The 14,359-nt window shown below is 39.4% G+C and overlaps 1 protein-coding gene across 1 annotated transcript in view; it reads right to left on the bottom strand.

Annotated features, from left to right (window-relative positions):
* Window positions 1-14,359, bottom strand: part of LOC122811389 (carnitine O-acetyltransferase-like) — a 297,871-nt gene that overhangs the window by 86,523 nt on the left and 196,989 nt on the right. The window contains exon 9 of the mRNA XM_044083201.1: window positions 2,597-2,716. Coding sequence (XP_043939136.1) covers window positions 2,597-2,716 — 120 coding nt within the window. The remainder of the gene's footprint in view (window positions 1-2,596; window positions 2,717-14,359) is intronic.

Consider the following 14,359-nt stretch of genomic DNA (forward strand, 5'->3'; position numbering starts at 1 on the left):
GCAGAAGTGCAGAAAGAGATGCTGTTTTAATTTACAACTCATCTGGGGTGACAGACTATCTCAGCTTCAAGGGGCAGCAAAATTTGCAATAAGGTGCACTTTCTTCTCTTTCCACTTGCTTCCACCTACCTTGTACATTAGTGTACACTTTCTATTTTAGGCCAGACTAGTGTAGATACTTTCCAAAATGCCTTCAAAATGGAGTAGCAGGTCCATTGTGCAAGTCACACTGAGGGATAACATTCTGTCTTCTGGAGCCTGTGCTGCAACTGTGATAGTTCACTCATGCTGACTCAGCAGAAGAAACACAGATCTCTAGACACTGATGATGTGTGCATCACTCAGGCTGCAGGACTAAGTTTTTGTTTTCTAATTTGAGGAAACAAGAGTACAGCAAAACCAGAACATGTCATTTGATCTAGTCAAGTTTTTATACAACGAAAGAATAGATAATACTAAACTCTGGCTTCTAACAAAGTGGTACAATAGTCCCATCTTTCGATGGGCAATACTGCCATACAGGACCAACCCCCAAGGAACCCAACCTCAATCCTGAATTCAAGTTGCAAGCACAAAATTTGAACTGCAGGATGACAGCTGCATTCTTTTCCCTGTCTTTGCCCCCTTCTGAGCATGACACCTTGGCTGAAATCCTCATTAAACCCAACACCTTCCTACTGATGGACTTGTCTATCCATCAGTAAACTGGCTGACCTACACTGCCAGTGGCTGTTGTGCTCAACTCTCCCTTGACATTATAAATGCTAACCTGCTTGTACAATTCTTAACCATCCTACTAGGGGCCCCAATGTCACTCATGTTATTCTCACAACTGTGACCACTTCTTGCACACCTCCTTATGTTGTTATAATCTTCACTTGTTAAATGAGACCACAAGTCATTTATTTACTTCCTTTAAAACTGGTGGCAGTTACCCTGCAAATACTTCTGTGTTTAGGAACCTTTCAAAGTGGAATTCAAGTACCTGATGACCTAAATAAACTTTGCTGTAATTCTCCTTTGATGGCTCCCATTTCTGAAGACTGTGCTTCTGCCTCTGACTGTTACTACCATTTAAATAGTTTTATTGATAAGGCAGTCCCTATTTGCACAGACTTATTATTTTTGTATTATTATTAGAATTTTTTTTTTGTTGAGATCAGCTTTGTGGCTCTGTCTCTGTGGTTCTGCAATGCTCCCCGAACACTTGGCTTTCACCTACATCCACTGGAAACATCATCATGGAGTAGACAGCATATCAGCACCCTGGACAGCTCACAGTGGTGAATAGTCAAGAGAATGAAGCTGCATCGAGGATTCTAATAAATCTTGAAAAAGCTAGATAAATAAAGAATTACCATTGTATTTTACTTAAAACCTACATTCCTCAACCACTTTTTTTACTTTTTAAAGTAACTATTATTATTATTAGAATGTTTTTTTATTGAAACTGACTTTGTGGCTGTGTCACTCTGTGGTTCTGTCACGTTCCTCGATCACTCAGCTCTCATCTACATCCATTGGGAACCAATCATTATGCAGTACACATCACTTCAGCACCCTGGTCAGCTCACAGTGGTGAATAAATCTTGATAAATCTAGATAAATACAGAATTACTGTTGCATTTTACTTAAAACCTACATTCCTCAACCACTCTTACTTTTTAGTTTTAAGTAAAATACAACAGTAATTCTGTACAGAGAATTACAGAATTGCTGTTATATTTTACTCAACAACTAAAAAGTAAAAAAAAAAAAAATATATATATATATATATATATATATATATATATATATATATTTTTTTTTTAATTAGGAATGCTTTTATTGACTCACTCTAAAAAGTGAAAAACAAGGAAGTAGAATGAAGACTTTGCAAAAGAACACAGACAAGCCGATTTCAGAAACGCATTTGAGGCTGGTTTTGCTGATTCCTGCTACTTTTTCTGCTACCTCAATAACAGGATCAGTAAAACCAACCTCAAATGGTTTTCTGAAATCAGCTTGTCTGTTTCTTTTGCAAAGTTTTTCTTAATTTTCACTTTTTAGAGCAACTCAATAAAAAGCATTCTTTATTATATTTTTATTTTTTAAATTCAATTACTCAACTTAAAAAAAAAAAAAAAACTTTTTGAGCCAGCCACCTAAAGATTTTATGAAAATCCATCCTGAAGTAAATGAAAGTGAGACTGAACTTCAAATGTTCTTTAAAATCACTAAGAAAATGCCCAAGAAACCACATACAATCAGGTATCACAGATTTTCTCTTATGGCATTAAATGAGTTGCCTGTTCATACAATCCTGTAAAGTACAGTAAATTCACAATCAGTAAAAACTTAAATGTACATGGATAACAAATCTTAACCCAGTTCATAACCTAATTATGTAATTGCCCAGTCGGTTTTCTGCAGTACAGCTAGAGGAAAAATACAGCAGTAAGTTAAAAAGTCTCTCAGAGAAACAGTGTAAGCACAGGATAACTCATCGGCTAAAACTAAATATCATGCAAATAATAAACAAACAACATAGCTTCCTCATCCTGGGTTACCCATCTCCCCTTTTCCCATATACACATAGGCCTGTCTTTATACTCACATATCCAGATTCTGTTTGGCATGCTCAATGTCACGCTTGATCTCAGGAGTAATATAGAAGTAAAGCTTCTGTGGCAAAGGCAATGGTATCATGGGAGCTCTTATAGTTTCTGGGTTCTCGCTGATGGAACAACAGAGTCAGGTTAGCAAAACACAAATACAAGTCATATATCAGTTGCTGTTAAAATTACTAACAAATACAACACATGTTTTGTATAAAAACAAATCAAGATACTCTGCATGTCAACAGAGGCAGGATAGCAGAACACAAGTACAAATTACAGTCAGTACCTGTTAAAAAAGACAAACACAAAACAGTTCCTAACTTCTTGCATTCTGAGTGACATACTAAAACTGCTCTGTATTCTGAACATCTTGGAAAAGAAGGATTAATAATAAGTGAGTAACATTAAAGTATGTTAGCTAGAAAATAATTGAATGCAATGGAACGTGTTTACAAAAGATCCTCAAACACAAGGTCAGGGGTGCTGAAATCAACTGCCTAACTGTACACTTATACAGCTGACTGGTGCAATTTTAAAAAACTTAGTGGCAATTGGGCTATCTCCGTAAACAGAGATTTTAAGCACTTTTCAAATAATAATGATCAGAACTAGTTTGGCAATCCAGTCATGAATGTCAGTAGTTTTCATGCTTTTTTTTTTCCCATATTTTCTCCTACACTGTCTACTGGCTATCAGCCCCCTCTCAGCCAATTAGCACAAATTGTCCCAATTCACTTGGGGTTAAAGCTGACTGACAGGGATGGTCATTTATGCAGCCATCGAGAGTCTTCTTATTTTTAATCTTAACATAGCAATGCATGTTCCAGAGTTTGTGCATCACCAAAAAGTGTCACTCACTGCCACAATCCCTTAAAAGTGCCCTTCCCCTAAGAACTAGCACTCCAGTGTGATCTCTAGTCTCCCCTCTAGAGAATCCACCATGGGACTGTCACCCCAGGTATGTGCCTCATTCTCTTCCCCTCCATAAAGATAGATATCTTGACAATGGTGAATAACGCCTCCATTTCCCCCTGCCTTTTCCAGTAGGCTCCTAAACCAAAAGTCAAACACTGGCTACCTGGGCTGTAGTTAGGGCTTTATCACTCCAAGTCAATGGAGCTGGCATATCAAATAAACATTTTGCTGCTGCTTGCATAAATTACTTGCAACGACATAGGGCAAGGTTGAAAAGCTCTTTTCCCAAAACTTAGTGTTAAACAACCTGAATACAGAATACTGTAGTTTTATTAATAAAAAAGCAAACTACTGTTTATCTCATGCTTTATATGGCAAGACCCTCTTCACAGAAAAATAAACACCCATTTAATAAATGATATTAGACCATGATGGCATAAACAACAGGGTATTATTAGAGGACACTGCAATCACAGCTGATGTCTTAAATATTCTGAGAGTAAATAAAAATACCGGAAAGGTAGACAAAAATGTAAAATGGAGTCATACAGAGATCAAAATATTTCAGACAGTTTACACATATACATACATATATATATATATTTATCTATATCCATACACACATATACATATAAATGTTGTCAAGCCCAATGACACTACAGTTGACTTCTGCTTGCTCTTGATATCTGCTTAGCATGGAGGTATTTAACAAATGAATCAAACACCTAACAGCAGCTCTTCTTAACTGGAGGAAGGAAGAGAAAGTGCGAATGCCTGAGGTGCATTCTGAACAACTACACAAAGTCAGTGGGTGTCTGATGGCAAATGGTAAAGTTTCTATCCTCGTACTACTACATTTCCCTATCACAAGCAGATAATAGAGCAAAAAACCAAGAGCTGACCATTGTGGGATGAAATTCCTCACAGGGTTCCTGAAATGTGGGATAACACTTCAACGACAGAGCTATTTTATTCTGTTGGAAAGGCTGCTGCTGATGTGCCCAAACCTAAGGGCATCAGCTCCACTGCCAAACAAGATGTTAGATACCTCATCCAGAGAAAGGATAACAGCCCAAAAGCCTCAGGAGAACAATGTGTAATCAGTTTACGATGATTAAAGACTACTTAGGTAAAATCCTAAGGAAAAACTCAGATAACATAACTGCTAATCATGCCATCTAATCTTAATGTGAGATTTACAACCAAAGTCTGAATAAACTATTCAATTAGCTCACATAATCAGAGTTCATAGCTCCACCCATCTAATAAAATAATTAGATTTAACTTATTTAGTTACAGAATTTAAAGCCAAGTCAGAGTGTGGGATCAACAGCTGCCCTAACTGACATATAAACAAGCTACTCCAATCTAATATTTATTTATTTTTTTTATTTGGTCCTCCTTTGACCATCAAACTTACCTCCCAGTTGCTTCACTGACTCATTCACTCCCCCTGGGCAAAAACCCTACTGGTCAAACTCTACAGCTCATTCTTCCCCTGGAGGGAGAATGCAGAATGGACCAAGAACAGCACTGTCACTGACGAGGAGGATTAGGATTTTCTCTTTAAGGTCCTATCTCCCCTGTGAATGTTCATCTGCATTCAAGGAAATAGCTTGCAATATGCCTTTACAAAGTAGTCATGCCTCTACATAATGTGACCAACTGGCTCAGTTATGGGTAATCCCTGGTCTCCACTAGGGAATCGACCATGGAGACTATGCCTCAAGCATATCCTCTTTCTCTTGAAGACAGGTAAACAGGCTTAAGCCTAGTCATTCTAGTTCTCCACCATGCAAGCTCCAAGCCTGCTAGTCAACCACAGGCCACAGTTAGAGCTGTCAGCCCTCTGTGTTAATGCAGCTGGGTCCCCATGAAGCCAATGTTAGTACTACATTCCAATCAGAGCTAAATTTTCATATGTATTTCAGACCACTATGTCAGCCAGCATATCGGCTCTAAAAGTCACAGTTTAAACAGATGATGACATACACCAAGATCATCATACTTGGAGAAAAAGGAACACTCTGAGACACAATGATCTTGGACCCAAGTTCATATTTCTGTACATTTGGTCTAGGGTTACCACCTGTCTCACTTTGTGAGGGACAGTCCCTCTTTGGGCAGTTGTGTCTTGCAAAAAAACTGAAAAAATGGCAAATGTCCTGAGATTTTAGGACAAAATTATTTCCTATATTTTCTTTAATAGTTGCATAAAATAGTTATTTTGTATCTGAAACACCTAAATATTAAAATGAACAGAATAAGCAACTCAAATGCTGCAAGAATATGTTTTTATTCTGGCAAAAAAGTGAATTTCTGTCCTTTGTACTGGCCGTGGGTATGTTCTGCCCTGCAAAATTTGACGTTTCTACAAAAAATGTCCCACTTTGGGCATTTGAAAAGGTGGCAACCCTAATTTGGTCGCACTGTTCTAATATATGAAGTCTATATGTTCATACATTTGGTCTTACTAGGGCTTGTACTAGTGAGTCCGAGAACTACAAACGGTCAGCGATTGATCACTTCCTTGGATGTCATAATGCTAGAGTGTACGTTTGAACCTTTCCAGTGCAGCAAATGCTGTCATCTTTGACTATGGAATCAAATATAAATTCAAGCAAAGCTGAAACACACTAAGAAATAGTTTGTGTTAGGAGAAATTGCAGCTGAAATCTGAAACGGACTAAAAAATAAAGTTCACATTAGGAGAAATTGCAACTGTGACTGTCTGAGCTCATGAAACCCCACTATATCAAATATAAACTTGCCAGAGAGTTTGATGAAAAACTTGCCAGTCAGAGTTTGTTGAAACTCTACTACAGTGAAAGCAGCAGAGGTTGAATGCTGACTTTCTGCAAACATTGGGCACAGTATCACCCTTTGTGTAACTTGCATTTTTTTTAACTGACTTAAGAGTTAATGACAAATATTGCACAGTTAATAGAATTGTTAAATAGAAATGTTAAAATGATAGCCTCTTCATTTCCAACACATGAAATATTAAATGCTTATTTTATTTCACAATGGAACTGCATGTGTGGGTAAACAAGATTTCAAACTAATATGACTGTAAATAGTTTTAATAATTTGGAACAGCTGGTGCCATCACTAGGAGAAACTGCATGTTTATAGTTCCTGATATCAGTTGAATGTCAAATCAGTCATTATTCAACAGTATTTGTGTTGAATATCCAGGAAATATATTTTAAACACATAGCTTTTAAAATGATGTAAATCTAAAAATACAACCCATAAAATGTATTAAGAACATCATTTAAATAACAGAACTGGTGCAACTACTAACAAAGTACTGTAAACAATTAATAAGCACAAGTGTCAAATTACTAATTTTATTTGCGAGTCAGAGATCTTGAATTTTTGTAAAGTATGCATACCTTTTCCAACCAACTTTATATAAACCATTAGAATATTAAATACTTTTTCATGACCGAAGCCAATACATACAATTCTAAGCCAAGGAATCCAATATGGCATATTTTTGGCTCCAATTGCAAGTCAAGGATTATTGGGTGATGATAATCAATATTAATTCTCCTAAAATCTTTTTTTGCAGAAACAAAGTACTTTATAAGAATTTTGGTAGCATTATTATGTTGATCAAAATTAATCTATTAACAAAGGTAAGCAAATATTTTAATATTATTATACCTTAGTTTAACTGATTCCATGTTACTGACATACTCTTGTATACTGCAATTATTTACAGAAGCAATTACTTTTGTTTAATGTCCCTTCTTCTGAATTCTTATTAATATTTATTGTGTTTGTTTTGGTAAACATATGAAATGTCAGTACCTGTTACGGCGAATCCCAAACAACTGAGACTGAAAGGTTGAAAAAAAAATGGACTTACATATATACTAAGTACGAGATGGCTATTAATCAGAATATTCTCTTTTCTCTGAGGTATGGCAATCTCGGAGTGGGTATATATAAACTGATGTAAACCGAAAAATGCAAGTCATAAAACGTTTTAAGAATGTCTTTACATACTACAACTGGTGGGGCTACTAACAAAATAGTGTAAATAATTATTGAGCACAAGTATCATATTACTAATTCCATTTATTTGTGTATCAGAGATGTTGATTTTTTTGTAACTGGAAAATGTATGCATACTTCTTTAATCAGCTTTGGAGAAACCATTAGAATATACCCCCTTGCAAATAGGAATTTTAAAGATTGATTTTCGAGATTTGCTCTTTTCCTGGGTTTTTGATCTTTTTTCTGGCTTGTCGGCATTTGGCATTTCGAGTGCCGACATTTCAAAATGGAGCCGTTTGTTTTATTACTGCTAAATCTTATTTTAGACATGGTGTCAGATGTACTTAATTAGCAATATTATATACATTAATTCTACCCAATATAAATGAATCAAAAGATCATCTGTAAAAATAGGCTATTATTTTTAGAGAATATCTTCTCATATCTGGAAAAAGTGTAATTGCATTAACAAGTGATTGCATGGCTGGCAAATTTAAAAAGAACAGTGAAATGGCATCCCTGTTTGGTTCTCTTAGTAATCTTGACCACCTATAAAAGAAACAAACCAATTTTAAAGTGCATAATGACTGATCAGGTCACTGATCATAACCAACTTATTATGTGATAGAGATGGATGCTATAAAATGTACCTCAAGAGCAAAGTTCTTGCACTACCAGTTATAAAAAAGTGAAAGAGCATGAACTGTTTTGCTATCTTTGAAAGCCAGTAAAGAAAGCATAAATAAGTGAAGTTCTAACAGCTTTTAAAACTTGCTTTACCTTTTGCTGGTGTTCTGTGATGGTTCGCACCATCCACTGTTAGTTTACAACATGAGATATATATTAACAGAACTTAGTATTTAACATTGTTAAGCACCCCTAAGCACTGATGAGATCCGGTCTCGCACTAAGAATTTATTTAAGATTGATTTCGATTATCTTTTCCCCTGATTTCAGAGCGTAATAAAGGCATTCTTTGCATTACAAAAATACTACAAATTTTATTTACTATATTAATAAATGAAAGTGGAAATTTATAATATTCCAGCATTAGGAGAAATAATTCCAATCCAATGAGCTAAATTACTTCTCTTTAGTAACCTTCATAACAACAAGACCATTTCTATCAGGATCAGACAGATTTTTTTTTTACGATGCCTTGTTTTTGCCTGTTAAAAATGAGACCTGCCTGCTTATAATGTACGGCATTAGGAATAATAAATTTGAGACTATTTTGTCAGTACTGATATGAATAACATGGTGTAAATTTAAGAGATATCTGTCTCGAAGAGTCCTTTTTTAATGAATCCTTTTCTGAAGATCATTACACAAATAATTTTAATAGTTCTAAGAACTAGGATTCCATTGCTTTAAGATATTAGTATGCACCTTCAGCAATAATGTAAAACCTTCAGATAAAAATGATTACATATTCAGATATCAGTCTACCAACAACTGGAGCCTTGAGATCTTTTATTTCCTTAGTTAAACCAATAAATGTTTGATGATTTAAGATACTTATGTGATCTTCACAAAGCTGTAGCCACTATAAACAGACAAAATGGACTTCCAATTCTCTGTAAGTAGTTCCATATCTGGGAATGGTCTACCATGACTCTAAGAAATGAAAAGTACAGTTTTGTACTTACCATAAATGTAGATGTCCGATAGGTATGCATCTGCAGTCATCACATATGGGTTGTCCTGCCTCAGGCAGCCCTTTGGTCGGCCGGATTCCAAAGTCTGGGTCTGGCCTCGGCTGATGTCACACTTTCCCCGACGTCAGAGCGTCTGGGGTATAAAAGCATCAGCCGACACCATCTTCCTCAGTTTTTCTTGTCCCAGATGCCAGGTGCCCTCTAGGAAGACTAAATTTGGAGAAATGCAATAAAATTCCAAACGTTTGCAAAAAAAATATATATACATGTATATACAAACAAATACACCATAATAGATTCCCCCAGCTAGCTAATAGAGGGGTAAGCACCCTAGGAATATCACAGAGGGGAAGGAGGGAGGGTAAACCTGACTGCAGATGCATACCTATCGGACATCTACATTTATGGTAGGTACAAAACTGTACTATGTCCTTCAAGGATGCATCTGCAGTCATCACATATGGGTAGAATACCATAGCCAATCTGGGGATGGAGGTACTAAGTAAAGGATGGTGTAGTTAAGATACCCTGCAGGACTGCCGTAGCAAAACCTGCTCTGGATCTGGAGTATAAAGGTAAATTGTAATGCTTGGCAAATGTATGCATGGAGCTCCATGTAGCAGCTTCTAAAATGTCTTTGGTAGTCACCCCTCTTAGGAAGGCTGTGGTGGTGGCTGTGGCTCTCGTGGAATGAGGTCTAATGTTAGCTGGCACAGTTTTTCCATGAAAGGAGTAACAAAAATGAATGCAATTTCCTATCCATTTTGAAATTGTCTGTTTGGAAATTGCTTTTCCTTGTACCCCAGCAGCATATGCTACAAACAACTGGTCAGTCTTTCTGTAACTTTTAGTTCTGTCCAAGTAGTAGCGCAGTTGTCTGTGTATGTCCAGGGTGTGCAGAAGTCTCTCCCCTTTATTTTGTGGTTGTGGGAAGAATGTAGGCAAATGAATAGCTTGGTTCAAAGATACCCTGGATACCACCTTTGCCATGAATGTAGGATTGGTCCTCAAAGAAACTCTGTCCTGATGAAAGATAAGAAATGGCTGCACTGCCATTAAAGCTTGTAGCTCAGATACTCTTCTTGCTGAGGTTATGGCCAGAAGGAAGGCAGTTTTCCAAGACAAAAACTGTAGATCTGCCGATGCTGCTGGTTCAAAGGGAGGAAGTGTTAGTTTTTCCAACACGAAATTCAGGTCCCAAGTAGGTAGAGGTGGTTTCCTTGGAGGATTAATGTTTTTGATTCCTCTTAGAAACTGTCTTAGGAGAGGATGAGAGAAGACAGGTGGATTAACATTGTATTCTGCTGAGATTGCTGAGGCATGTATCTTAATGGAAGAGTAAGACAGGCCATTGTGGAACAATTCTGCCAAATATTCCAGTATATGTGCCATGTTCATCACTGTCACATCTAGGCCCTTTGCTGTGTTCCAGGTGTGAAATCTTTTCCATTTTGCTGAATATGCCTTCCTTGTGGAAGGCCGGCGAGCTTCCATAATAATATCCTTCACTCTCTGGGATAGGTTATCCTGAGGAGGAGTCATGGTATTCTCCAGGCAGTTAGCTGCAAGGATTTCAGGTTGGAGTGCAGAGTCCTGAAATTGTGCTGCGTCAGTAGGAGTGGCCATAGGGGGAGAGGCCATGGTTTCGTCTGTGACATGCTCTTTAACAGTGGGTACCAGTGCTGTCTTGGCCAGTTTGGAGCTATCAGAATTACTCTGGGCTGCTCTGTCCTGATCTTCAGTAGGACCTTGGTCATTAATGGGAGAGGTGGGAAAGCATACACTGTTAGAGCTTTCCAGCTGAAAGAGAGAGCGTCCACTTTCCATGCTTGTGGGTGGTATGTCCTTGAGCAGAATTTCTTCAGTTGATGATTGAGGGGGGAAGCGAACAGATCTATTTCCGGCCTTCCCCATGATTGTGTGATGAGTAAGAAGATGTCTGGGTGCAGCATCCATTCGTGTGCATCCATGGTAGTTCTGCTTAAGCTGTCTGCCAGTGTATTGTCTTTCCCTGGCATGAACTGGGACTGTAGTTGTATGTTGAGTTTCAAAGCAAGTTCCCAAAGATTCATTGTCAGTCTGCAAAGAGGGTAGGAATGAGTGCCTCCTTGCTTGTTTATGTACCACATAACTGTGGTGTTGTCTGTCCTTATGATCAGGTGGCCTTACTGAAGGAAAGGTTTGATGGCCTCGATTGCGTGTATCACTGACAGCATTTCCTTTTGGTTTATGTGCATGCGCAGCTCTCTGTGACCATAGCCCTTGGATACATCTGCCCTCCATGTGTGCTCCCCAACCTTGGTCTGAATCGTCCGTGGTGATGGTTTTGTTGGCTCTTGGCTTGCTGAAGGGCAACCCGCTGTTCGACTGGCAGGCTTGAGCCCACCACAGAAATTCCTTTTGAAGGCAAGGAATGAGTGGGATCAGAGTTTCTAAGCTGTGACTGTGCTGTGACCATAAACTTCTTAGGTACCATTGTAATTTTCTCATATGCAGTCTTGCTTGCGGAATCAGAAGAATGCAAGATGCCATGTAACCCAGGGTCTGCAGGATTTTCCTTGCAGTCAGCTGTGTTTGTCTTGTCAGATTCTGGAAGTAAACTGGTAGTTGTTTTTGTTTTTCTTCTGTGAGAAAGGCCATTTGGGTGGTTGGGTCTAGATCCGCACCCAGAAAAGTTATTCTTTGGGATGGAACCAGTCTTGATTTGTGGATGTTGACTGTATATCCCAAGGCCTGTAACAGGTGGATGGCATAGTCCAAGTCCTTTAACAAAGTTTGCTTGCTGTCCGCTTGTATTAGGCAGTCGTCCAGATATGGGTAGATTTGAATCCCCTAAAGTCTGCAGTGTGCAATTACTGATGCCAGGCATTTCGTGAATACTCTGGGCGCAGTAGATAAGCCAAAGGGTAATGCTGAGAATTGATAATGCTCTGACCCTGCAAGAAATCTGAGGTGTCTTCTGCAGCTTTGTCGAATAGGGACATGCAGGTATGCCTCCTTGAGGTCTAGAGTCACCAGCCAAGACCCCTTTCCCATCATGGGAAGGAGTTGCTGTAGAGTCAGCATTTTGAATTTTGGCACAATGAGGTAAGTATTCAGTGTGGACAGTCGAGAATAGGCCTCCATTGATTTTCTTTTCTTGGAACAAGGAATAATCTGGAGTAAAATCCCTGGCCTTGTTCTGAAAGAGGTACCTTTTCTATGGCTTTCATTTGCATTAAGTTGGTAATTTGCTTCAAAGCCTCTGCCCTCTGATTTGGTGGCAGGTCTGGCATGCCTCTTCTTTTTGGCAATGAGTGGAAATGGAACCTGTATCCTTTGTCTATTATTTGCAGTGTCCATGTGTCCCTTGTAATGCTGTGTCAATTTTTTGAGAATAAAGAAAGTTTTCCGCCCAAAGGTGCTTCTAATTGAGCCCTGGTTGGCGGAGTCAAAATAAAGTCATTGAGTCTGCCCTGGTGTAGCAGTTGTAGTTCCTGCACTACCTCTCTGGTTGGGAGGCTGCCACTGACGGCCTCTGTTGGAGCCTCTAGCTTGCCCTCTACCTCTGGCACGCCTATTCCTGCCTCTTTGAGATCTGTCTAAGTCGGGAAAGGACCAATTCTTAGTAGGCCAATTTCTGCTGAATCTCGGAGGTTGGACTTGCAGAAAGTCTTTAACTGTTTGCACAGATTTTGCCTTTTCTTCAAATTTCTTTAAAACCTCTTGAGCCGTGGAACCAAATAATTTTTGCTTTTCCATGGGAGCATCCAAAAGCTTAGCTTTAACATGGTCTGGCAGAGATTGTTCCTTCAGCCAGGCATGCCTACGTATAACTGCACCTGTCATAGCTGATCTACATGAAGCTTCCAATGCATCATAACCACACTGCAAGAAATGGTTACTAACCTGCTGGGAGTTATGCACCAGATCCTGAAGGGATTTGCGATCAAGGGGTTCAGAAGAGGACAGTTTCTTATGCAATTCATCTAGTAAATACTCTTGGTACTGTATCATATGAAATTGACAATTTAATGCCCTCATGGAAAGAGTTGCAGAAGTATACACTTTCTTACCCCATCTCTCTAATGCTCTAGACTCCCTTTCAGAGGGTAGAGGATTTTTAGCAGTGGCAGCTGCAACCCCTTTGGGGCCCTGGGAAATTGTTTCTGGATCAGCAGAGTGGGCCTTGTACAGGTGTAAATGTGAGTCCGGGACCCTGTAGTACCTATCAGGTTTGGCAGGAGCCGGAGGGAAAGAGTCAGGGGCAGTACTAGCATCAGAGTACACATCATCAATGACATTCAAAACAGGAGGTATAGCTAAGGGCCTATGCTGAGGTAAATGTAAAAAGGTCCTTAATCTCTTTCTGGAATCAGAGAATTCCTGACCCTGCCATTGAAAATGTTCTCTCATAGAGTGTAATGTCTCTCCAAAGGAAAACTCTTCAGGAGGGGAGGCCGAGGGAATAGATTCTTCAGCATCAGAATCCTTGTAGGCCGAATAAGCCTCCTCCTGGTGGTCTGACAGAGCAGAGCCATCCGTGGACTCATCTGAGGACTGGGGATCAGAGGGCTCAACCCTGGACCTTTTGTCTGGAGGTGGTTGAGAGCCCCTGTCCGGATGAGGTTGGGAACCTCTAATTAAAGAGATCAGATCCTCTGCTAGGGTAAGAATCTGAGAGCTAGTAGAAGGTCTCTGAGAGGAAACCTTGGGAGGCAAAGCCTTAGTAAGTTTAGCAGCTTTTGCCCTAGAGAAAGCCTTAATGGACATGGAAGCAGGAGGTCTGGCTGCACCACATGCAGGAGTAGACTTATCTAAAGGAATGGTGTCGGAAGGTTCCTGGACACCGGTTTCAGTAGGTAATTCAATGACTGACTCGGCCGGGGCCTCCAGGGCCGAGGTGGACGGTTGTGTGGTTTCGGTAATAGGAAGTACCAAGGACTCTGTTTCAGCCGAGACCGAGACACTCGCGGTAGGCCTGACCGTGGTTTCAGCCAAAACCGCGGTCCACGTGTGTCGGTCCTTGTCCTTCCGTTTTTTAACTAAATGTGAAGTCGGAGTCTCCGACGGCATCTTATAAGCAAAACTAGCCCCAAAAAACTCCTCTGCAAACTCCGACCGACGTCTAAGAGTTCGTCGGTTGAAGGAAGCACAGGCTGAACAGGCCGAGACGTCGTGGTCTGGGCCTAGGCAGGG

The sequence above is a fragment of the Protopterus annectens genome, chromosome 9.part0 (genome assembly GCF_019279795.1).
Source record: "Protopterus annectens isolate FY-2018-M chromosome 9.part0, PAN1.0, whole genome shotgun sequence".
NCBI lineage: Eukaryota > Metazoa > Chordata > Ceratodontiformes > Protopteridae > Protopterus > Protopterus annectens.